The following is a 23,545-nucleotide window of genomic DNA, read 5'->3' on the forward strand; positions in this document are numbered from 1 at the left end:
TCCATGTCGCTGTATATCTCGTACAGCTCAACGTTCCATCAACTGCGATACTCGCCGTTGCCAATGCGCACAGAACCATAAATCTTCCGCAGAACCTTTCTCTCGAACACTCCTAAAGCGGACTCATCAGACGATGTCATTATCCATTATGTCATTATACTTGTAGAGTTTGGTATTTGTTCGTCGAGAGAGGCACCTATTAGCAGGAGTAATTCTGCGTTGGATTTCAAGGATGATATTGGTATTAGTGTTGATGCTGGCTCCAAGATAAACGACATTATCTACGACTTCAAAGTTACGAAGTGTAATGAATTATAGCCAGGCTTCTGGTTAAGCAGTTACAGTAGTGCTATACTCAATTTCTACTATTGCGTCCTTATTGCGCATCCAGGAAATTTGTGTATTATGCGGTAGCCAATTAGTGTTAGTACCGTTATATGGAGAGTTATCTTAATTTACGGCTGAGTTATGGCTGTTTATATAATACGTTTTCTATTATTGGTGTTTTTGTGTCTTCCGATTACGCTCATCTACGAACTTATCCTTACTTTTTTTTTGCCCATAAACACGTGTACAAAATTTCATGAACATATCTCAATTTTTACACAAGTTACCGCATGCACGGATGGACGGCAAGACAGGCAGACATTCACTCGGATCCTGATAAATTATTTGTACATAACCCCATATCTATCTCGATTAGTTTTAGGTGATCCATACAACCGTTAAGTTAACAAAACTTTTATACTCTTCAACAACATCTGTATTTTTCGGACATTATTTTTCATAAAAATTGAAATCGGAATAAATAATAAATTAAAAATATTTCATAAAATATATCTTTAAATTACGTTGGTTCTACAATATTAATTTTTTGAAGAAGATATACAATACTTTCTAACCTGACTGTACCACATACTGCCATCAGTCGCTCAGTTAGTCAATGTATAGCGCTCACTCATTTCGAAGCACTCACTCATTCGCTCTTACTCACGCTTGATGCCAAGGGAATTTGAGCCCATGATTCGGCTAAAAAATCGCTATAAATATTAACACACGCGTTCACTAAGTTACGCACACACTTGCAAACATGTGTATGTTGAGTATCTACACTTGTGCTATAAAAATCACAAAAACAAATATGTTGAAAATTTATAATTAAATTCAAACAAAGAATATTTCGGAAACATGTGTGAACCTCTGACAAGTGGCGGGTCTAAAGAAATGGAAGACAACAAAATGCAAAATGCTTATCATCGTCACAATGACGTCTGTGGCGTCCAATTCGCAAGCGTGCTATGTATGTATGTATATGTTAAGTGGTATGCATTTATTTTGCACACTTAAAGGCGGCTAAAAGTGGGGCCAAACACAGCTATATGAATGTATGTACATATGTTTGTTAATATTATCTTGTTGGGACTGGTAGGAAATTGGTCAAAACATTTCACAAATGCGTGCAAATAAAGGAAAAGAAATTGCGTATCCAATAAATGGCGAACAATTATTCTTTCGCGGGTCTTGAAATGGAAAATAAAACTTGTTAAATTTGTTCAACTTTCATATCTCAGCTCACGTACTTACGTACATACATACATACATAACTGTGTATGTCTCGTACAGATAAATACATGTGTATGCGTTTGGATTGATAATAAAAATATTTTTCGCAATTTTTTGCATTTGCGCTGCTCAGCGCGGGGAGGATTGTAAATGTTTTGGTAAACAAAAAATATTCCGATAAATTGTTTGTTGTTGGCATTTTACACAGCAAAATTGGGAGCGCGCAGGTCAAGATAAAGAGGACACGCGCGGTCTTCGAAATATCTTTATCTACAATTCGACGTTGAACAAGTGCGCGCATCAAAGTACAATAACAAAGCATTAAGATAAATTCGAACTTTTAAACACCATAAATACATGTGTACATTGGCACACATATATGTATACATGAATGAAGAAGAAAGCATAAAATTCAGATTTCCCACGTGTTGTGCTCTCTTCATTGGAAGAGAGCCAGCACTACAGATGCGGTCTTTGAGGCCTATGTATTTAGGCTTGTAACTACTAGAGTACAAAACGCCACTTAAAATGCCCCAGAAGATTTTTCAATGCGGACTACGTGACATACGCTCACTGCTTCTTAAGCAACAACAAGTTTTTAGTATTTATGGAGAACTTTATGACAATAGCATTAGCATACTCGCACTCGCAGTACTTGCTGTTGGGTGTTTTTAAACCAACCCAAAAGAGAGTGTTAATAAACTCACACGCGCCGTTTTTTCATTTCTATAAACATTGCGTTAAATTGTCGGAAATAGTCGACTGCTAAGCTCCCTTCGCGATGTTAGCTTCGATTTTTGTAACAACTGTCTGAAACTGTTTTTTTTCGAATAATACGTAAAGTGATAAATTATTAATACTCACTTTGCTTACGAATTCCACTTGATAACTCTGTTTTAGTAGTAGTTGTACAGTTAACGATCCCTTCTGTTTTGTATCTGACCCCTAATAGTAAACAGCAATAACATCCTATACTCACTATAAAATCAGGCAATTGGAGTTTTGATCTCCGATTGAGTATTTTGATTTTTTCTAGTCTAGCTTTATTAAGGTAACATTTTTGGAAACTTAATAGTTCTTTTGCTATTTAGATTAGAGACTTTATTCACCAAAACAATATCAACAATAACGGGTTTTTTTATCTTGAGCTGTAAGTAGTGAATTTAAACCGACTTTTTTTATTTTTCTGGCTCTCTTAGCCAAATGCTCAAATCATTCGACAGCGTAGGTGAATAAAATTGATTTTGATCGTCCAGTTTGTACGGCATACTAGTCCCAAATCGGTAGTTCAGGTGCGGTTGAGAAAAGGACATGTGTAAAATTCGATATCTCGAATACTGACGGACTAGTTCGCGTATATGCTGATGCGCATGGCTATATCGGCTCAGCTGGTCACCCCGATCATTTACACATGCATTTGTATTTTATAGAGCCTCCTACGTATCCTTTTGATCCTTTTGGGTGTGACAAACGTCGTACCAAGCTTAAAATAACCTGTTCAACCGCTCAGTTAAGGTAAGAGGGATGCTATGGCGCTCAAAACTTTAAACTAAAGTAAAATTTAAAGACTGATTGCTGTTACTCAAACAGCCAACTATAGCGCACGTATGTAGCTAAAAGTTGACAATAGCAAGCCGGTTCGCTCTTACTGAGCGAGTTTTTATAGCACATAAATGTAGGTATGTGCATTTTTCTGAGGCCTGTTATCAGATAGCTATTGCTGTTGTTGTTTGTATTATTTTATTTACATTGTGTATTTCTTGTTATTATTGCTTTTATTTTTATACTTGATTTCCAATTTGTTGACTATTGTTGTTGCTGTTGCCGGCGGCGGCTTGCATGTTGGCAGTCTAGTTCTTGGCGTTATTACCTTAATAAGTTTAAAAATATTTCATTTGCGTACATACATACATACATATGTATGCCCATGAATATGTATGTATGTGTGCATTGAATTGTTGCGATCTCCAACCGCCGCCTTCCATTTGGACAACCAGTTGGTTGGTTGAACCAGCCAGCTCGCAATGACTCCTGCAGCCGCTACGTGCGATTCTGAATTTCAGTTGAAGTTTTGCTCTTCACCGATTCGCATCGTCTGCCATTTCCACTGGAGCTCATTCATTTCGTCGTTCGAGTGCATTTCCATTGCCGCTTAATTTCAGTCCGTTGGCCATAAAAAAGATATTCTGCAACAGAACAACAACAACCTCTTTAAATTTGTAAAATACAACAACAAGCGCAAATTAATTATCGGAAATTTATTGTTGGAACAACTCGTTCACGATTTTAACGATTTTAAAGGGTTAACAGCCAGACTGACAGCAGCATTTCTTTCAGCAATTTTTTTGCTGAATTTGTAATTTTCGTGTATTTCCAAAACTGTACGAGTAATTATAGCAAAAACAACAACAATGACCAACATCAGGGTAAGTGAAGGGAGCATTTGAAAAAACTTGAATAAATAAGTGAAACGTCGCAAAATGGCGAAGTTAATTTTTATGTATATCTGCTTCTTCAATTTTTTAATTTTATTGAGAAATGTTTTAGGTAAATAACTGCAGCTAATTATAACTTAAGATAAAATTGAAATAAAATGAAAACTATGGAAACTTTAACGTCACTGCCTTAGCGCTTCCCATAGTTCGTGACGAGCCTTCTTTAGATTCGCAAATATACATACATGCACATACACACACTCTCAGCCTTGCAGTGCAAGTGAAGTGAATTGTAAAGTGCCTTGTGACTTTTCTCTACACCCGCCCAGCGCAGACATTTGTTGACTTTACATTTATAAGTAAATAAGCTGTGTCTATTGTCTGCATTGTAAGTCTCGGTGCTTTAGGCTGGCGGACAGATAAAAGCCGCATGGAGCTAGCAAGTTGTTACGTAAGCAGCCAACAAAAAGAATATTCATAGTGATAGCAGTGCGCTACGGACGGATTTTGTTAAGAATGAATAAATTTGTGCCTTAAAATTTTAAAATTTTACATTTTACAACAAAACATGTAAATTTAATTTTTATGTGCATACATACATATGTTTTCGTTTTTGGTCTTTGCCGTGGTGTCAGGTGACACTTAGCCGCCCCTGTATTGAATTGCACGCCATAATTCAATGTTATTGCTCATTCATTGTGGATGTTTCCTTATAAGTAAGTACATATGTATGTTCCCTTAATTAAATATTGCAATTACTTACATGTGCACATTATTAACTCGCAATTCTGTGACAAACATGCATACATACATATGTTTACTTTTCATGCACTTGAGTACAAATGCAGTTCGTGTTTCACGCATTTGATCTGTTATGTTAAAAATATCGCATGACATAAATTTGTAGCGCTTGCAGTTTTCGCTTGTGCAACAATCAGACACGCACAAACACAACAATCAGACACTTGAGCACATTTAAAACGGTTTTAGTTTATACATATATGTAAGTAGTATATTTATACTTGTAAATCAAACTTATCTGCATATGCTAGAAATGTTTATTTAAATTTCCAAGTATATTCCGGCAGACATCAATTAGATAAGTGTATTGGCGATGAATTGATATGAAATCAACTGGAGATAAACTTGCAATGATTTTTGTTGCTAATAGTACTTGAATGCGTCTTTACATTATCTACTAATAGAAAAAGAATTTATGTTTTTGAAAAATCTTTAGTTATAAGGAGAATTGTTATAAAAGAAACGTGTGTTAAAAGCAGTGCAGTCGCGTGCTACTCGAAATTCTCCCTCGTACGTTTGACGCCACCAAGCCGATTGCCACGACTACAGTATGCACTATGTCTACGTCTGTCAATTCGATTACATCATTTTACTGTAAATGATAATTTTTATTATTATTATCTATCATTCATAAATATGAAAGTCGTAAGGCTCATTTTGTGGTATTAGTAAAAGCAAGATAGTAGAATCAAATAATGCCGCTTAAAACATAAATTAATAAACTAAACAAAAATAAAATTAAATAAGAAAAAAAAAAACAAACGTTAACGGCCAATACGCAGCAGTAATACCCTAAATTTCTTTGCATGTCATATATGTATGGTTGGTCCGACCTGAACAATATGTAAAGGATATCCCGTGAAAGCTAAAACTTATAGTAGTTCGATATCGTTGGTTCCGACAAGTGAGCAGTTTCTTGGGGAGAACAAAACGTTTCGAAATTTTAAATCGATATCTCAAAAAGTGTGCCACTATACAGACGGACAGACATGACTAAATTTACTCAGCTCATTACAATGAGCATTTATGTACTTATACTACATACATACATACATACATACATATTTTACTCGGTCTCTGTTTCGTTTCGAAATTCAAAAAAAAAAAACAAGTAAATGAAATATAATAATAGTCCCTCTCGCATACCTTCCATTGTGATCCGCATTCCGGCCTTAATAAAGGGAAAAGTTGTCTTTTGTTTTTCAGCGCTGCTTATCTTTCGGTAAAAGTATTAAATTCCTCCGGAGAAACTCGGTTATTTCAATGTATTCCCAAAGTCATATGTTTTTGGTCGTGTGTACACATACAACATAAAAGGAAGGTTGTCCTCATCAACCATTTTTCCTCAGTTTTTGTTAAAAGTTTTCCCCTACTGTTGCGCTCCGTTCGCTCACGGTACAACGCAAGCGGCTTAGCTGATGAATAGCATTCGATTCACAGATACACATGCATATGTAAATATGTATAGCATGTATATACCTATATACTTGCATTACCTGCTGGTTTACATGTTTTTGCAATAAATTAGTGTTGCATTTGCCTGTCTACTAAGATAATTCATAGTCATGCTTGTACAGTGGTGACCACACAAATAGCACACTTAATGACCCAAAAGAGAAGTTTAATGTATTATATTTTCATAAAAAAAAAAAAAATATGCAGAACTTTTTCCATATATGTATGTATGTACATACATATATGAAGAATGTAAGTTTTCAATTTATCTATACTTAATTTCATAGTATTAACTTCATTGAACAAGTATCCAAACTAATCTTAGATAATTAAAATCTTTATGATAATTTTTGTTTTTAGTGCCTGGTCATGATCTCTTTTATAAGAAATATTTACAAAAAAAATCTACAATCATCGGTTCACAAAATTAAATTTAAAAGAAGTTAACTTATTTATTATCTTCTCTCATACGAGGCTGGTTATACCTATTCACTGGGGGTGTTTTTTTTACGTGGCGGGTCCCAAACCCAGCGCACAACCCTATGCAGGGGATGTTCCGCCTTCTCACTTCAGCTCGCCTTCAAACCGATGTTCTTAGGCTACCCAGAGGATACTTGGTCAAAGACCGGAAGTAGTGAGCTGCTTGAGCCATGTGTAAAAGAATCGTTCCTGCCACTCCCAAGTGAATGACGATCAGAGAACTTTCCTCACTTGCGTGAACTTCTACACATGACTCCATCCTCCATTTATTATCACTTAAACTAAAAATAGTGGCAGAGCGATAGCGGAAAATCAACTTTTAACAAAATAGTTGAAGTTGCATAGATAGATAAATGTATAAAAAAATAAATCTTTTATGATCAATCTTTTTTAAAATCTTAAAGTTATGAAATTTACTGTTAAAAACACGCTAGAACCATATTTAGCAATTTGCATTTCACCATGCTGAATTTTCCAAAATATAATATCATTGATAAATTTTAAAATAAGCCAATGTGTATTTACATACATATGTATGTTACATTTCTTTGCTTCGGTGGTTTCATTGTACTTGTACGAAGATCTTCCGATTTATCGAAAACGAATACATATGTATAATATATGGATAGGAAAAACTTGTTTATTCGGTTTTAGTTTTTGTTATGTTTTTTAAGGGGCGCGTCGCGAAATAAATAAACGCACTTGAAGACATGAGAAACGATAGCTTTTAATGCCAAAAGCAACATACGAGTGTGTCCGTATTCGTATTGCATGGATGTATTTATGTATGAATATGTTACGTGCATGAATGTGACGAATTTCCAAAACATATTTGCTTGTACGTATAGTATGTCCAACCAAATATACAGTTCTCTATAAATGAGCACACAAAGTACTTAATTTTCAGTATTATCTTTATATAAAAAGACTCTAAAAGGTACAGTGTAAACATTAAGTGTGTTCGTTGCAGATCATCCAGTGATGTTCCATCTACACTGGATAAAATGCTGGTCATTATACAAAATACATAGAACAATAGGGCAAATGGAGACCAAGTTTTTCTGTGATCAAAAACGGAGATTTTGCTAAAAAAAATATTGCCATAAAACAAGTTAACAAAAAAAACAGATTTTCAAAGAAATCTTCTTAAAATTGTTATAATTAAAACTTGATTTCGATTGGGGGTTGGTATTGTCATATTGAACACTCACACTTTTAAGATTCTCGATGTCATAAAAATTCGTAATAATGTTTGTCCACACTGAATTTGTTTGACATTGAGCGGAAATGGAAACCTAATTATGTTCTTAGTATGTATTGTAAGGTTATCTCAAACTAAATTGGCAAGCGAAAGCAAAATAGAAATAATAAAATTATGATAAGATTAAAAAGCTACTGTATACTCGAAGCTGTTCGAACTCGAAGCTAAATCGGTTAAGAGCTCCGCATGTAAAAGAAGAGATTAGATAAAATAAAGATTACTATGTTTTAAAGAAGAAAAACTTCTCCAGAATTTTGTTCATTTTGAGAAACGATTTGTTCAGCCGAGCGTTTGTTCCCATACATGTTCATATACATACATATATATGTACCTTGTACATCAAACTGAGTAAAACAAAGTAATGAATTCCAGGTTAAAATATAGTTTAATTATAAAATACCGATAAGTTCACAAATTATCATAGACAAGGTTGGACTGGACTGGGTCCGTTTGATGTGATATTACAAAATATAGGTACCAGTACATAGTTAGAGTCTGGACATCGGGGGCAAAATTCATACTATCTTTTCGTCAATACTTGCTTCCTTATTTGCGACAAAGAGCTATCTTAGTTCTTAGATCTGATATGAATTAGAGTAAAATACGATTATGAATTCCGTATGAGGGGCCACTATATTCAATATTTTATGAAGATTTTTTCGAAAACTGTTAGCCTTTAGCACAAAGCTATAGAAATTAATTATAGGACACTACATTTTTCAATATATCAGAAACAGCCAGAGTACGTATGAGTATCTTTGAGTACCTATTCTGAACAAGAACGACATTGAATGAGAGTTCGAGATTACTAACTGTATGAGTTTTATTTTTAGAATCTCATTCAATCACATTAAAAACTGAAAATTTTGCATATGACACAGTCAGATACATAGATTTTAAGTTTTAGCTTTTAGATTAACTTCGAGAATTATATGACTTGTTAAATTTAGTCTTTAGTTCACATTCTTTTTATGTAGTACATATGTACATATGTGTGAATTCAATTCCATTCGATTTTAAATGAACCTATATATGCATATATAAATATGTATATTCAGCATGATTAAGCACTAGCTTTGCAGTCGGTTTTAACTCAGTTTTTATATTGTTTTCGTAATCAATGTGATTACGTCTGATTTAAAAATCTTCGAGTCAACTAATTAGCGATCATTAATGTGTCATTTCTAGCGACAATGTTCATATTTAGACTACTGCTGAACAAACATTCCTAGTTCTTTGCTAGGGATGTCAGTTTTAGTCTCACTAAAAAATTCGTAGGATGTTAAGATTTAGAACTTCAGTACGGTGCAAAAACTTCCATGAAGATATTTAGGTATACATATTTTATGTGGGAAACTATACAACAGATATTGGAAAATTATATACATATGTACATGCATATATGGTGTAACGAAAAAAGTTGGGAAATAATTCAATACTTGCTATTCTAAGAAATCATATTTGATGCCTTATTAACTTATCCTATGATATACTCGCTTAGTTTCTTTAGTTTGCTTCGAGTCCGAAATATAGTATTTGTTAAAATGAATATATTTTACTGAAATGAGATATGTGTGATATTAACTTAACCAAATGGGCAAAATCTAATATATTGGGTATATGAGGTAAATATCACCTAGAATATTGGAAATTAGTATATTTGGGATTAGACCAATGTCTACAGCGATTCCATTCTTATTCACTAAACCACATTATTTTCAAGAAAATTTCATTAAAATATCACACATATCAAACAAGAAAGTCCGAAAGCATTATATCGGGTATATTTAGACTAAAAGAATGTAAGGACTGATTGCACTTGCAACGTTTGGCATTACTCAGAACATGTTTCTACGTGTTTCAATTTGTGAAGAATATTTGAGCATAAGGTTTGGCGTATTCCGGAATGACGAATACTATAATAGGTATGAAGCATAAGGGAGCTGGGATTGTACATTGACCAATTCATTCATTTTCGTCATTAAGATATAGTATATCAAGAATTATTAACAGATATACATACATATACAGCCAATAGATATATAATACATATAAAGCCAAACGGAAATTTGAAATTCTGATTTGATTTAATTTATGGGGCTACTGGTAATATTAATCCGATTTTTGCCACAAAAGAGTATTATTATCAAAAAATATTGCCTTCGGATTTCAACAATATGTTTAACCAATTGATCGATATTTTTGGTAAAAAGTGAGCCATAGACGTCGAGGCTCACATATTCGGTTCGAAAAGTTATGTTAAGAGCAATATTTGTAAAGTTTTTTCCCGATATATTCATTGGTGCTGGATTTGTATACATTGAAAAAATCAGATATAATTTAAAAATGAGTTGTATAGTAAGTTCGCGTTGTTGCAGTCCGAAGAAACCTTCAATATTGTTGTAAGTGTTATTCGTTTTCATGGAATGGAGATAGATCTTTTAACGTAGACAATTGAATTGAATAAAAGTTATATTGAAAATATAAATATTCGTCATTCTTTGTATTATCATAAATTGTTTACTTTATTGTCCAATTACGGTGTGTTTTAGCTCCAAAATTTCCCTTGATCCGCTACAGATGTATTTCGAATCGCTCGTTACAATATAACTATACCTCCGTGGAAATTTAGCCGAGTTGAGCATTCGTTTGACATTCGCTATGAGAACGACTTTTTTTTATTTCTTTTATATGCTCTCTTCTACCAAAAGCATTAAAATACTTCTGCAATCAGTTTAATTTGTACTAATTCTTCTATGTATTTGCGACTTTAAGAGCGATCGGCGTTCTCACATATATGTTAATTTGAGATATTTATATAAAAGATAAATATTGGGAACCCCATTGTTGATAATCAAATAATCAAACAAAGAAATATAATACTATTTTATTACTGTTTATACTAGGGCTCTTAAAATTATACGAATAACGTGAAAACCGATCATATGAATATTCGGTTTGTAACTGTTCGTATGAATATTAACCGATTCGTTCCACTGCGACTATTTGAATATTCGTTAATTGCTGCGAGTATTTAATTAAATGAAATTTGTTTGAAATCCAAGCAGCTTTTGATTTTTGCTTGTTTTAAATTTGTAAAATTTCCAATTGTACGCAAAAAAGGTAAAACTTTTTAATTTATATTTCGCGCGAAACCCGTCGTCGTTTTTTTCTAGGTTAGTATGACTGTCAGTGACATCCGTTAAAAATGTCGCATCAAAATAATTTTGTTTTTTTCGCAAAACAGCGTCGCGTTAATGTCTGTGAAACAATGCTTTCCGACTAACAGGATGTCATGAAACATATTATTATTGGCGAAAAGCCTTGGATCTATGCTTGTGACCTGGAATCAGACGACACGAAAACAAAAACACGTCAAAAGTAGGTCAAAAATCAAAGTTATGTTGAAAGTTTTCTTCGATTATCGAGGTGTGGAGCACTCCGAATAACTTCCGACCTACCAAACTGTCAACAAGTAGTACCATTTGAGTGTATATATTCGTAAAAATAGGCCGGAATTATGGGTCGACAACTCTTGCTTTTACACCACCATAATGTACCGTCGCTTACTGCATTGATTCTTCGCGAGTTTTTCGCCACCGTATTCACCTGATTTAGCTTCGTGTGACTTCTGACTATTCAGCAAACTCCGACCGCTCCGGGAAACCGTTTTGAGCCAATTCAAGTTATTAAACATGAATCGCTACGCATTGAAGGCTAATCCGGATTGACTTTTGCAACTGTTTCCAGGAATGGATAAAACGTTGGCACCAGTGTATTGAGGCCAAGGGGGATTGCTTTGAGGGCCGACATAGATTTTGAAGAATGATTAAGAATCTTAAATTTATAAACAAGGTCTTACTATTTTTTGCTCACAGCAGTATGCTGAGAGTTTCTATACACTTATATGCGCAGAAAGAAATTATATAAGTTAAATACTTAGTATTCGAATATTCGACAACGAACGGTTAGTCGACGATTTTTGACCATCCGGATAGTGAATATGATTATTCGAATAATGCCCTATCCGGTTAATCCGGTTAGTCGATTAGTCGAATACCAAGAGCTCTAGTATATACAGCAAAAACAAAAATTGTATTATTTACATGCACTCGTAAATGGAAGTTATTTAATTGTTAATTTTTTATTTATAGAAAGCTGCTTCTTCTCTGCAAAAGCTCTTTGTTTGCGGCGCCCTGAAATATGGCCAACCTGGTCACTCCATTCTCGCAAATTCTGGCAATGGTTATGCGAAATTCTGGTGCCGCGCCACAACCACCGAAAAACTGCCGCTTGTGATAGCCACACGTTATAATATCCCTTTTCTGCTGAACAAACCTGGTGTTGGTAACTATGTGTTGGGTGAGATTTATGAGGTGGATGACAAGATGCTGACATCACTGGATAACTTGGAAGATTGCCAAGATGTGTTCACACGGGAGGTGCATGACATGAACATCGGGGTTGGTGAAGGGTAAGTTGGTGGAGAATTCTCAAATATTTAGATTTTTACAATTTTTCTCATTTCTCTCTCTCTGATCTCTCCTCAGCACCGTGCCCTGTTGGGTGTATTTACTGCAAAAGTATCCCGAAAAGCTGCTCTCTCTGGAATATTTGTCAAGTTATCAAAATAGTGCTGCTCACCCCTATGTCATGCGTAATCGTCGCACACACAAGCATCCACCTCAAGAGGACCTTGCCTACACTGCTGCCTAAATTCTTCCCAACCCTAGTATAGTGGTAGTCATTGACCTATTTACTACCAGGCGATAGATAATTGGTCAACTGCGTGATTAGCATTTACTTACTGTGAACTTGTATTGAATGGAAGGCTTGCACTGTTTCCTCGGTTTCAGTTATGAGAAATGGAGTGCGGCTTATAAAAATTCTAATGTCGATATTAGCTGAACTATTGTAGACTTTAAATATAGACATATAACATATACATACATATATACTTTTATGTTTAATCAATATCTGATCTTTATAATATTGCCTAAAACCAACTTGTAATGGATTTTTTGAGAAAGCATAATAATGTCAATTAGTGCGTGTTATAAATCAGTAATTTTAAGAATTTTTGTGAATAAAACATTTGATAAGAAAGCCTGTATGTATAAATTATTCCTAATTAATCTCGTTCCTTGTGACATTTACGAGATGATTCTAAATAGTTTCCATTTTGTGTTTGTGTTTTTTCAGCTAATGTTTATACGTATTACCTAAAACGAATCGAGATAGATAATACGGTTATGTATATCAGAATGTTCAGGATGACAAGGCGAGTTGAAATCCGGGTTACTGTCTGCCTGTTCGTCCGTCTGTCTAAAAATTGAGATATCTTGATGAAACTTGGTGTGCAGGTTCCTTGGTACAAAAAAAATACGAGTTTGTAGATGGACGTAATCGGACCACTACCACGCTCACAAAACGTCGTTAACCGAAAACCTATAAAGTGCCATAAGTAAGCACTAAATTAAGGGGGTATTCTACTCTAGAATTTTGAAAAATTCGATTTTTTTCATATATTTAAAGTTTAGACACTTAAGAAAATATCCTCCAAAGAATTTTTAAAAATTAAAATTATTTTAAGAGCTACAGTTACTTTAGTGACGCAGTACCTAGCGCGGTTCGGCCGTATCGAATTTTTTAAACGCGTTTTTCTCGAAACTACGTTTTTCCACACGGTACCGGCATTATCTCAAGTTCTATACAACCGATTTACTTGAAATTTTGTGTGAACCTTCCTTATATAACTCTTTATCGTTCCTATAAGCATCGTGTCAAAATTTTTGTTCTTAATACTTTAAAAAAATTCAGGAATTTCAAAAAAAAACGTAAAAAATGATTTTTACTTTCAGGCAGTCGCCATTTTTCAAAACAAAAATTTTTCGTGTTCCCTGAGGTAACTGATTAAGAATTTCTTTTGTTTTTTTTCCAGACCACCAGGAGAGTCAGGATCAATGTCAACAGGATGCGCCATTTTTTTTTACACCTGATACCAAATTTGATCGTAATTTCTTCACGGTTTCATGTTTTCATATAAAGGTAGGAAATTGTTCCAGATCATCATATGATTTCGACTTGAGGTAAATTCGGTAGGGTGATGCACAAGGTCACTTTTGCATGGGCATTTCTGTATCACACTTATGGGTTAATATTTCGCGTTGCCATATCTAAGCAACAAGAGTTGATGGTCTAATAAAATGGAAATATTTAAAATAAGTAGTCACAGCAAAGGCAGAAAATAAGCCAAATGCTACAAAGATTTTTTTAATATCATCAATTTAAATGCATGTGCTCTTAAATATGTGTATAAATGTTCCCGTTCACTTCAACTATTGCGGAAACAATTTGTGACAGTTTTTGTAATTATTTACCTACGGGCACGCTTTGTTGCTCCTCAATCACTTGTTATCAATTTACTCCAATCGCTCAGATAACTTTTATTAGCTAGTTAATACATACCTGATCAGTACGTTAGTGACGTTATGTCTGCAAAAATGTCTGGCAATTTAATAAAAGTATTCGTCTACGGGACACTTAAACGGGGAGAGCCTAATCACCATTGGCTAACGCGGTCCGAAAATGGCCACTCACGTTTTCTGTGTGAAGCGCAAACGGTAGTAAAGTTTCCACTCGTCATAGGCACACGCTACAACATTCCGTTTTTACTCAACAAACCTGGAGTTGGTCATAATGTTCATGGGGAAGTGTATGAGGTAGACGACACAATGTTTGCAAATCTAGATCTGCTGGAAGATTACCCCAATTACTATGACCGAGAAATACAGCAAATAAAAACAGAGAATAATGAGTAAGTACTTATTTCCAAGGTATTAACTAAAAATAAATAAAATTGTTTATATTGCAGACATATTGATTGTTGGCTGTATTTGATCAAACAATTTCCGGAGAAGTTATTGTCCAAGCGTTACCTAGAAAAGTATAATAACTCAGAGGCACTTCCGTACTGCGAAAGGTCAGAAAGGTTGCCTGAAGTAAAAGCTAAAGACGATATGACCTATTGAGTTATAATTGTTGCATCCGATTTTTTATATTTTTTATTTTATGGATGACAACTAAGTATATTAATATGATTATATTTTATAGACTTGGTCAATAGGTTTCATTCATTACTAATGCTGTACTTGATATTTGCAGTTATTTGGACAGCTCCAAGCAAGATATGTATGTACAGGATGAGTTGAATCACGTTAAAGATGAGACCAAATGAAAATGTGATAGATAAAAAGTGATATAAAAAAATAGAACAATTCTTTGTTAGCTGTTGACTTCATTTATATTTTATTTCATTTCTTTTTATAGTATTCCCTTATTTACTTATTATAGAATTTTGGGAATTGTTTGGTTGTTGGATACTAATCTGTCCCTACCACTATTTAAATATAATTTCTATTGTGAAGCGGCAGTTTTCGGACAATTATGAAAAGTGGCGGCAGGTACCACAATTCCGTACTCCAATTTAAAAAGTATAAAAAGTGCGAAAATAAACCACTCTGAGAAAGTTACAAAAAATATAGATACAAAGCGTACAATACATACAATACAGACCGACTTCTAAATCCTGTTCTTCAGAAAACATATAGCAAAAAAAATAAATCCAAATAGAAGTGACACTTAATTGGCGGCCTTCGCTTTCTAGCTGTCATCCTCGTCCAGCGACTGGAATCGATTCGCCATGGTAACGGGCGCCAAAACAGGTTCATGGATGCGCTGCACCCTACCTCCGTGTCGAACCTCTTCAAAAGCTGGTTCATTCTTTTTCTTGCGTTGTTCTTCAGGGCGAGCAGCACTCAACGAGGGGAAGTATTCTGCATTTGTAATATCGGGCGCCGCACGGTTACGAGGCTTTAGACGTGGTCCAGGCGCCGCTCCAGCTTGCTAAACACATAATGGCAAAGTAAATAGGTGAATATTTGTAAACAAAGTATTTTTAAATAATTGACGTGGCAAATATTAACATAAATATTGCAATTATATCTTTTAACTTACAGCAGCTCGCAATGCAGGTGATATATAAAGTTTTGACGTGGGTTTTTCAATCTCCATTGGAATTTGAGTCACCTCTTCGGCGGGAACAACCTTTCTCCAAGGACCGCCTCCACTACGTTTCGAGGAATTAGTTTCAGGATTGACATTGCCATCACTGTCCACATCATCTTCTTCACCTTCTCCTTGGCTTTCATCTTCATCATCATTCAAAGTCAATTGACCGATTTTGAGACCAGTATAATCTTTTCGCTGTTCTTGTTCAAAATCATCCCATTCCTCTTCAGGCGCCTACAAATAAAGAAGAACTTTTATAGTATTTATACGCTAATATATTTGTATTCGTTACTTACCTGCTCCACTACTTCAGTTGGCTCCTCAACAGCACCAGACGTGATTGTTGGTGCAGGTATGGTTGGTTCTACCTTTTTTGACTTGGCGGTCGTTGCTGCCTCCTTTTCTAGATTTTTTACCAACTCCTCAGCAGTTAAAAACTTGGGCTTGGCCTTGGACTTTTTCTTGTCCTTTTTAGCAAAAAAATCGTCCAAATCCGCCATTATGTTGTTTTCGTGCACTTGCAAACGCCAAAGCAGTCGCTGCCTCCGTCAACTGTATACAATTTAATGAAATTCAAAAATAAAGTTCACTCAACGATAGATTTTGCAAAACAGCATGCGTGCAATGCATTGCTTACCACTTGCGACCTTACAAAAGAAGGAATTTGCTTTGAAGTTGACATCTACCAAACACAACGAGTCAACTCGAAACGATTTGGCGAAAGTAACGAGTAGCGAGTGGATAAATATACACAGTATTGCATTTTGTAAGACTTATGAGAACTAAAGAAAATATTAAGGTGGTCTGAAATTTTTTCATTGATATATCTTAAAATATTGAGTTAACAACTAAAAATTAAGATTTTAAATATTTACTTTTTTAAGAATTACCTTTATATAAGTCTGTATAAGAGTTGTTTAGTACTCTTAAGAATTGATATGATAAATAGTATTGTTTGACTTGTAGATCAAACTGTTTGATTTGTATGATCAAACGTTAAAACTTAAATAAGATTCTTTAGATGTTGCTGTTGTTGTTGTTGTAGCGGCAATCGTTCCCACGACAGTCGGGTCTACGTAACCGGAACGGACCCGGGGTTTTATCCGGCCAAGGACTGTCAACGCGGCAGAATTCTGCCGCTACAACAACAACAACAACAACAAGATTCTTTAGATCCTTACTACTGGTGGGGGGAAACAAAGACCTTATTCAAGCTGAGAAATATTTCATTCTTATTTAACATTTGTGGAATATATAAAAAGTTGAAGTATAATGTTGTTGTACGAACATATTAAATTTTGAACATTCTCCCGGGCGACAAAAGTAACTACAGTTTATGGCCGTGTCATGTACGTCAACTAAGTGATGTTCACGATGACTGTGTTGAATTAATAATAGTAGGCTCATAACTATTTCCTCAAATTGGCTACAAAGGTATCCTGCCGACTTTTCTTCTTTCATATCGGACGACGCTATACCTATACCGCGTCAAGATCCAGATAACAATGTCCTTATTATTATGGACATACTCCTCGAAGAGCTCTTTAAATGGTTGCCATTCTCCGAATTCACCTGAGAATTGTTGCAATTCTATTTTTGGTAATTCCAATTTCTCCACTGTTTTTTTTAAGTTGATTTCTTTTTGTTTTTTCAATAACAGCAAAGTATCGGTGACTTCAAAAGAAAGATCTTCTATTTCGAAATTATTACACGGCTTGTTGTATTTCATTGTCAATTCGTCGATATTTTTCTCCATGGAGCTCCAATAATTCTTGAGAAGTTCTTCGTATCTTTCGATTTCAGCTTCGTCTCTATTATTTAGTTTTATTTTTGCCTCTGCAATGAAAAATCGAATTCTTTCTGCTCTTTTTTCAATTGCCTGCTCTATGAGGTCTATCACTTTATCAGTGTTGTTCTTGCTTCTATTTCCATCTCTTTGGTTGCGCGTTCCATTTTGAGCTGTTCAGCTCGTTTCCTATCATGTGCGGCTTCGCATGTCTGCCGCAATTTTTCGTACACATTGTTGGCGAAGTATTCATGATTCGGCGCTACTTTCCCTGCCAAGTTTGTATGGTTGCTGTGGAATTCGCTCCTTAGCACTTCAGTATCCTCTAATTCATTTTGTTCGCACCGTTCAGCACGAACTCTCCTTGCAGCACCTTTTGCCGTTGCAACATGTCCGCAGTGTTCGACCTTTTTAATTAATATTGTTTTTTACTAAACTGTTCTTATTCTTCAAAAAAATCGTTGGAGGTAATTGTTTTGGTCGCCCGGTTGACCTTGCTATGCCTCGATTCACAGCCGCTGAATATTTTTTTGAGTAACAGTTTTAGCGTTTAGTTTCGCTTTAAAACGGCTTATGTGATTATATAAATACGCGGGTATATGGACCCGTCTTACAATTTCTTCTCAATGTTTTATACTTACATATATTTTATATTTTTCCTGCATTTTCATAACTAGCAGTGCTCACTTTACTTTATTTGCCTGTATTTTTAATAATATCAAAGCTTTTTTATTTGTCCGAGCTCTTTTTTAGACTCGAAGGACCAAATATTTAAACTCAACAAAGATTTTATCAACCTTACCACTGGTGGGGGGAATAAATAAGTCTTATGTCGAGTGAGAAATCTTCAGAAGTATTCTAGTAAAAAGAGATAATTTGCAGATGGTCATATCATCGGATGGACTGAAAAATAAGGGCATTTTCAGTTTTCGCGTGCAACTTAAATTATGTTTATGCATTTTTAAAGAAAAAAATTTGCACTAGTTGAATAGATAATGTTCGCATTACTGTGAAGTAACATACATATAAACTTTGACAAAAAAGTACTCGGAAATTGTAAATAAAACGCAAAATATTTAATTACACATCAATATTTATTTTGTCGCCTTAAAGTAATCCCCATCAGATGTTGATTGATTGATTGATAAACAAGGAATACACCGCGATATTAGATCAATTGTGCCCTATCCTAAATCTCTGATTAAGTCCAATATTCTGCTGGGTCCACCAGATAAAACACACTTATTCCAACAATTTTCCAGTTCTCGAAAAAATTTTCATAAGCACTTTTTGAGATGGCCGCTCAGCTTTTTCAGCTTTACAGAAAACGGGTTCCATTTTGCATGTCAAACTAATAAATCCATATCTCATCGGCCATGTCTTTTTGAAGAAAACTCAGTTTTATGGTAATGAGTCGAGCAAGAACGTGTTTTATACCCAAAACATCCATCAAAATCATCTCTTGCCATCTCTCTATCACTTGCCTGATGATTTTCAAGTACCATATTCTTCAATATTTTCATCAGTTAAAGAAATCGAAGATCGCCCAGAACGAGGCATGTCTTCAACGATCTCTTTGGACGACCCTTAGGCATGTGTTTTTATAAGAATTGAATGACCGAAAGTCTTTTCCAACATTCACAACTATTCCATACAAATTCTTTCGCATAATTTGAAAATGGCAGTTAACTTTTATGATCTTCAGCTGCCTGTTCATATAGCGGGAAAATTTTTGGCATCATACTACCAACTGACACCTTTCGCCTTTTAGAAAATTCTTGGTCCTAATCCTAGCCTCTTAATGATGCTTTTCAGTTAGTAAATTAAAATTAAATTAGTTTTAAATTTAAGTACTCTTAAAAGTATTAATAGTTTTTATACTCTCGCAAACCAACTGTTGTTTGAATCACCTAAAACCGAAGACGATTTGAAACTCGAATGACTCTGTGTTCGTCCGTCTGCCCGCACAAGCGATACGTTGAGTAAAAATTTAAATAGCTTGATGAAACTTTGTATATATGTTCCTTGGAGCCCGAGAGAGATTGGTATTGCAGATGGACATGTTGAAAATGCCATGCCCACAAAATACTATTAAGCGGAAACTCATAAAGTGCTATAACTAAGCTCCAAATCAAGATACAAAACTGGAATTTGGTTCAAGGGATGTAAGCAGTGGAAGTGAATAGTTCTAAAAAGCAGTAATAGCCCCGCCCATAAGAGGGCAGGCTTAAAGCCGTATCAGCCCAATTTGCTGATATTGTAAAAATGGGTGAAATCGGGATAAAACCGCGTCCGCTCCCAATAAGATGATTATGTTTAAAGTTTCTAAAAGTGCGATACTCAATAAGTAAATACATCAGAGTCATAAAATATCACACTCGAGATGGTACGAAAGGGCTTCATAGGAGATGGTGTAAAAATTGTAATATCTTGATGAAACTTAGAACAGATGTAATGAAAGTATCTCCTAGACCACCAAAGCTACAATAGTCAAATTCGATTAAGACAATTCTTATAAGAATTTTTGCCGACACTGTAAAAATGGATGAGTTATCAGTCCACTCTGCATAACTAAACACACCAGATATATTAAATTGTACGCCCTAGATGGTAAGAGAGGTCTTTATACTAGCCGGTATAAAAATTGGACGATCGGCGTGGATATGATAAGGTAAAATCACATTTCTCAAGACCTGCTCTGCCGTTTTAAACCAAATTCAGTACGTAACATCCTTTTAATATTCTTATGTTACAGTATAAAAATGGCCCACTTCCCATTTTAAATTCCGTCCAACTTTTCCCTTTCCAGTTAATTAATATAATATAACCTTTGCACGACTAAAGCCTTTAGCGTATGCCATCTTTTGACAATAACTTGTCCAAATCCAACAAAAACTTTCCAAGCATCTAGTTACCGAATATTTGGACCCCAGTACCTTTAGTTGACTTTTTACGACAAATATCGGTCAATGTGTGAGGTACATAATTGAAATTCTGGGTTAATCTTTTCCTGACAATGGTATGTCTGTGTGTCGGAAATGGGTTGATTCGTGTCAATGCTCCCATATACCCACCACAACGATTTTCGAACTTCCAGGTGACCCAATACCGCATATATCGGCTAACATTTGAGTTATCTCTATGATAATGAGAGGGCGTGTTTTACTCATAACAGTGTGCCTAAAATGGATAAAATTGACGGAGCTCCCATATAAGAAACATATAAAATCTGAGTGAATTTACTGCATATCATTGGTAATGGTATGTGAGGTGTCTTAATAAATATCAGGGAGCATTTTATTAGTACATGGTATATTCATGGTATGTAGTACTGGCAAAATTTACTACGAATGTATAATGATATTCGTTTTTCTAATAAACATTTTGTCGAATATGTCGGTATAAATGACATATTTAACGGGTGATCCAAGTAGAGAATGGAGTCATGTGTAGAAGTTCACGCAAATGAGGAAAGTTCTCTGATCGCCATTCACTTGGGAGTGGCCAGAAACGATTATTTTACATATGGCTCAAGCAGCTCACAACTTCCGGTCTTTGACCAAGTGTCCTCTGGGTAGCCTAAGGACATCCGTTTGAAGGCGAGCTAAAGTGAGAAGGCGAAACATCCCCTCCACAAGGTTGTGCGCTGGGTTTGGGACCCGCCACGTAAAAAAACACTACCAATGGAAAAGCGTAAACAGCCTCGGATGAGAGATCCCCCTTTTGATGACAACTATGATAAACGAAATAAGGACCACGATTTGAGGGCATGCACCTGGAAATTCCGGTTCCTTAATTGGGAGGGTGCCGCTGCCCAGCTGGTTGATGTCCTCGTGAAGGCTGACGTCACCGCCGTCCAAGAAATGCGATGGACGGGACAAGGACTGAGGCGAGTAGGTCCTTGTGGCATTTACTACAGTGGCCACATGAAGGAACGCAAATTTGGTGTGGGATTCGTGGTGGGAGAGAGACTCCGTCGCCGAGTACTGTCACTCACCCCGGTACTTCAAAGTGAGAGCCAAGTCGCGAATGCGACGAATAGGCAATTGCGAAGCAAAATCCTCTCACGAAACTCTATAAGTCACAAATTATTCCCGTCCTGCTATATGGTGCAGAGGCTTGGACGATGACAACAATTGATGAGTCGACGTTGCGAGCTTTCGAGAGAAAGGTTCTGCGAAAGATTTGCGGTCCTTTGCGCGTTAGCCACGCGAATATCGCATTCGATGGAAAGATGAGCTGTATGAGATATGCGAAGACATTGACCGAATGGACGAAAACACTCCAGTTCTGAAGAAGAGGAAGACCTCCACTTCGTTGGAAGGACCAGGTGGAGAAGGACCTGCCTTCGCTTGAAATATCCAATTGGCGCCACGTAGTGAAAAGAAGAAACTATAAACTATAAGAAACTGAAGCTATAATGTATGGGGTAAAGAAGAAGATCCAAGTAGAGGTACTTTTTTCAAGAGCATATTTTTTAACAGCTCACGCAAGAGTCGTGTCAAGCTGTCATGTTATTTTTGTTCAGTATTATTTGGCATTTCAGAGAACACTTCGGTGAGCAGATAATTTCACGTTTTGGGCAGGTCGATTGGCCACGAAGATCGTGTGATACCGCACCGTTAGATCCCTTTTTCCCTGTGGGTATATGTAAAGTCTAAAGTCTATGCGGACAAGCCCGCTTATATTCAGTCATTGGAGCAAAACATCATCCAGTTATAATTTCTGGATTCCGGTCTTCTGGTTGGCTTTTTGCACCTTAAGAAATTTCCCTGACTTTGATTCTTGCAACTTACAAGAGTATAAAACGTTCGGTAGCACCCGAAATTGGCCCTTCCTTACTTGCTTATTGTTAGCCAGAGTCAATACACGGAGTGGTTTACTAAAGGGTGCAAAAGCAAAACAGCGATTTGTAATTTGTAATGAAAGCTGTGTTTGAGGTTCATGATCACAGGCATTCTGGGAAAACTTATATTATGACATTCAAAACAGTATTATTATTGCAAGGCTTTTTGGATTGCCGATCTATTTACGATAGTTACTATATATAACACCATTTTGCTTTGCAGACGGGTACTAAAGCCAAAATTAACAATTATAAGTTTACATATCTTGGAAACACTGTTTAAAAGACTTGACAACATTGCTAAAATTGTTATTAAAGTGAAACAGATAAAAATGGAAACAATGAAGAAATACAAATATTGAAGGATACCATTATTTTTAGTAGATTTGAATTAATTTGTACATTTGGCATGAAATCTTGTTGTAGTAAAGTACTAAATAATATTTGAAAAATTCATAAAGTATTGGAGATGTGCTTGTCTAGTGGCTACTTTACTCGTGTTAGTTTGCATACAAGATATGGTGTTATAACTAGGATAAAAAAGTATAAATCAAAATCTAAAAACGAAATTGAAGTCTTTTTTAAAACAAGGAGTACCGAAGCTCTAATACCCTTCCATTCAGCTCGTCACACTGATGATTTGTATATATATTTTATACGGTCTCCGACGTTTTCTGCTGGGTGTCATAAACTTCGTGGTGAACTTAATATACCTTCTTCAAGCTATAATTATGCAGTAGATGATCGTAATCAAACGTAAATGAACTGCTTATTTCAGTTGCAAGTTTGTATGTATGTTTGTTCAATAATAACAAATCGACCGAAATTTCACAATCAAACAAGTTGCG

General features: G+C 35.4%; 3 protein-coding genes across 4 annotated transcripts; 2 read left to right on the forward strand and 1 right to left on the reverse strand.

The window, feature by feature from the left end:
- The first annotated feature begins 3,623 nt into the window (after positions 1-3,623).
- LOC120770371 (troponin C-akin-1 protein-like) lies at positions 3,624-12,942 on the forward strand. Its single transcript, XM_040097787.1, has 3 exons — positions 3,624-3,989; positions 12,150-12,469; positions 12,546-12,942. Exons 1-3 carry the CDS (start codon positions 3,975-3,977, stop codon positions 12,709-12,711), a joined length of 501 nt encoding a protein of 166 aa, XP_039953721.1. The 5' UTR covers positions 3,624-3,974; the 3' UTR covers positions 12,712-12,942.
- Positions 12,943-14,193: 1,251 nt separating this feature from the next.
- LOC120770367 (putative gamma-glutamylcyclotransferase CG2811) lies at positions 14,194-15,299 on the forward strand. The gene is made up of 3 exons (XM_040097783.1): positions 14,194-14,812; positions 14,870-14,977; positions 15,160-15,299. Exons 1-3 carry the CDS (start codon positions 14,487-14,489, stop codon positions 15,230-15,232), a joined length of 507 nt encoding a protein of 168 aa, XP_039953717.1. The 5' UTR covers positions 14,194-14,486; the 3' UTR covers positions 15,233-15,299.
- A 150-nt stretch (positions 15,300-15,449) lies between these two features.
- On the reverse strand, positions 15,450-16,767 carry LOC120770363 (protein CDV3 homolog). Of its 2 annotated transcripts, XM_040097777.1 has the most exons (4): positions 16,703-16,767; positions 16,362-16,617; positions 16,012-16,299; positions 15,450-15,900 (listed from the first exon to the last, which is right to left on the reverse strand). In XM_040097777.1, the coding sequence occupies exons 2-4, from the start codon at positions 16,563-16,565 to the stop codon at positions 15,658-15,660; spliced, it is 735 nt and encodes a 244-aa protein (XP_039953711.1). In that variant the 5' UTR covers positions 16,566-16,617; positions 16,703-16,767; the 3' UTR covers positions 15,450-15,657. The 2 variants fall into 2 exon arrangements, with proteins under 2 accessions (XP_039953711.1, XP_039953709.1); XM_040097775.1 differs by lacking the exon at positions 16,703-16,767 and having other exon boundaries at positions 16,362-16,686.
- Positions 16,768-23,545: the final 6,778 nt, after the last annotated feature.

The sequence above is a fragment of the Bactrocera tryoni genome, chromosome 3, assembly GCF_016617805.1.
Source record: "Bactrocera tryoni isolate S06 chromosome 3, CSIRO_BtryS06_freeze2, whole genome shotgun sequence".
NCBI lineage: Eukaryota > Metazoa > Arthropoda > Insecta > Diptera > Tephritidae > Bactrocera > Bactrocera tryoni.

What these genes read in the sequence shown, in the direction of transcription:
- LOC120770371 (XM_040097787.1), top strand. An exon ending in AACATCGGGGTTGGTGAAGG is followed by an intron (nt 12,470 to 12,545) that starts GTAAGTTGGTGG and finishes ATCTCTCCTCAG; the next exon opens with CACCGTGCCCTGTTGGGTGT.
- LOC120770367 (XM_040097783.1), top strand. Translation starts at nt 14,487, where the DNA reads ATGTCTGCAAAAATGTCTGGCAATTTAATAAAAGTATTCGTCTACGGG. An exon ending in ATAAAAACAGAGAATAATGA is followed by an intron (nt 14,813 to 14,869) that starts GTAAGTACTTAT and finishes TTTATATTGCAG; the next exon opens with ACATATTGATTGTTGGCTGT. An exon ending in GCACTTCCGTACTGCGAAAG is followed by an intron (nt 14,978 to 15,159) that starts GTCAGAAAGGTT and finishes TGATATTTGCAG; the next exon opens with TTATTTGGACAGCTCCAAGC.
- LOC120770363 (XM_040097777.1), bottom strand. Translation starts at nt 16,565, where the DNA reads ATGGCGGATTTGGACGATTTTTTTGCTAAAAAGGACAAGAAAAAGTCC. An exon ending in CAACTGAAGTAGTGGAGCAG is followed by an intron (nt 16,300 to 16,361) that starts GTAAGTAACGAA and finishes CTTTATTTGTAG; the next exon opens with GCGCCTGAAGAGGAATGGGA. An exon ending in CACCTGCATTGCGAGCTGCT is followed by an intron (nt 15,901 to 16,011) that starts GTAAGTTAAAAG and finishes TTATGTGTTTAG; the next exon opens with CAAGCTGGAGCGGCGCCTGG.